The 2,213-nt window shown below is 39.1% G+C and overlaps 1 protein-coding gene across 1 annotated transcript; it reads right to left on the reverse strand.

The window, feature by feature from the left end:
• Positions 1-512: 512 nt before the first annotated feature.
• LOC311592841 (olfactory receptor 5P6) lies at positions 513-1,457 on the reverse strand (the record flags this gene model as incomplete). The annotated part of the gene is made up of 1 exon (XM_084773690.1): positions 513-1,457. The coding sequence occupies one exon, from the start codon at positions 1,455-1,457 to the stop codon at positions 513-515; it is 945 nt and encodes a 314-aa protein (XP_084629816.1).
• Positions 1,458-2,213: the final 756 nt, after the last annotated feature.

Genomic DNA, 2,213 nt, shown 5'->3' on the forward strand with positions numbered 1-2,213 from the left:
AGAAATATGGATGGAATTTGAGTTCATTGTACTATTGAGAATAATCCAAGTGCAGAAAGATAAACATTTCAGAATCACAGTTAAATGTGGATTTTTTTTAAAGTTTAAACTCACAGAGAGGGCACACTGTTATCAGACAGGAGGTGCAGACAATGGATACACAAATCAAAGAGGACAAAACTATAACTATATAGAGCGAATGTCTCATGAATGTCTACTGAACAGCAAGAGATAGTTAACCATATTTTATTATATGCTACAAATTTGCTTGAGGAGAATATTGTGAATATTTCTAACACAAAAGATGTCATTTAATAGATGTGTTAATTTCTATGAACTGATATTTCTCAAGTGCAGAGAAAAGCACATGCAGCAGAGCTACCTCATGAAAGCAGTCTTGAGGCAATGAAGAATGTTAGTGTATTAAAGGCTTCAAAGGAAAAAAACATTTAATCTTGGAGTTTAGTGTATTATAACAATAACACATCCAACAGAATGACTGACAGATATCTCTAAGAAAATATTTTCCTGCCTATCTGTCTCTTCAGAGCACCCTTAATCTCCTTACTCCTGAGGCTGTAGATGAGGGGGTTCAACATGGGGATCACCACCATGTAGAACACAGACACCACCTTGTTCTGGTCAGTGGAGTAGGTGGACTTGGGCATCACATAGATGAATGTGATGGTTCCATAGAACAGAGTGACCGCAGTGAGGTGGGAGGTGCAGGTGGAGAAGGCTTTGCGGCGTCCCTCGGTGGAGCGCATCTTTAGGATGGTGATGAGGATGTAGATGTAGGAAACAGCTATGACAAACACTGTCACCATAATAATGGACCCAGCTGTGAATGAGGGAACAATTGCAGAGACACTGACATCAGAACAGGACAGCTCTATTAATGGAGCAAAATCACAGAAAAAGTGGTTGACTTCATTGGGTCCACAGAAGACTAATGAATAGAAACACACAGTAAAAGACCATGTGTTAAGAAAACCACCTATGTAAGCAATTAGGAGCAATTGAACACAAACTTGTGTGGACATTTTGGTGGAATAAAGCAATGGGTTGCAGATTGCCACGAAGCGATCATAAGCCATGGCCGCCAGAATAAAGCATTCAGTTGATCCAAAGAAGACAACTGAACCAAGCTGGATGGCACAACCAATGTAGGAGATTGTGTTTCTCTCTACCAGGAAGTTGACAAGCATATTGGGTGTGACAGAAGATGAGTAGCCTATGTCTGCAAAAGCCAAGTGGCTGAGAAAAAAATACATGGGATGATGGAGCTGGGCAGAGACTCTGATGAGAAGGATGGTGCTGAGGTTCCCAGACACAGTCACCAGGTAGATGCACAGGATGATGGTGAAGAGGACAACTCTAAGGGCGGGGTCATCTGTTAAGCCCAGTAAAATGAACTCTGTCACTGCAGTGTGGTTCCCATCCTCCAGGAAAGCCATGGGATAGTGTGGTTGCTGCCAGATCAAGGCTATGATGGAGACATTATAAATATACCATTCTCACTAGTTTGTAGATGGAGGTTAATGTAAGCAAATACGTTGTTAAAATTAGAATTTGTAAATAACTCAATTAATATTAAGGTACAGATCTAAACAGAGAATTCTTGACAGAGAAATCTCTAATGACTGAGAAGCACTTAAAGAAATGTTCAACATCCTTAGTGATGAGGGAAATGCAAATTAAAATGACTAGGAGATTTTATATTATTTCCATCAGAATGAATAAAATAAAAAAACTTGAGGGATAGCTCATACTGGCTAGGATGTATTGCATGGAGATCATCCCTCCATTTTTGGAGGGAGTTCAAATTTGTACAATCACTTTGTCAATCAATTTAGTGGTTTCTCAGAAAATTAGGAATAGTTCTACCTTAAGAACCAGTGCTACCACTTCTGGCCATATACTCCAAAGAAACCCCATGATACAACAACTATGTTTATAGCAGCTTTGTTCATAATAGTCAGAAACTGGAAAAAAACGCTAAGTGTCCCTCAATGAAGAATGGATAAAGAAAACATGGTATAGTTACACAATGGAGTATTACTCAGCCGTTAAAAACAATGAAATCATGAAAATTTCAGGCAAGTGGATGAAACTAGAAAATATTATCCTGAGTGAGGTAACCCAGACACAGAAAGACAAACAAGGTATGTATTCACTTACCAGTGGATATTAGTCAGAGAGTACAGGATATC

The sequence above is a fragment of the Acomys minous genome, assembly GCF_964271855.1.
Source record: "Acomys minous genome assembly, chromosome: 2".
Classification (NCBI taxonomy): Eukaryota; Metazoa; Chordata; class Mammalia; order Rodentia; family Muridae; genus Acomys; species Acomys minous.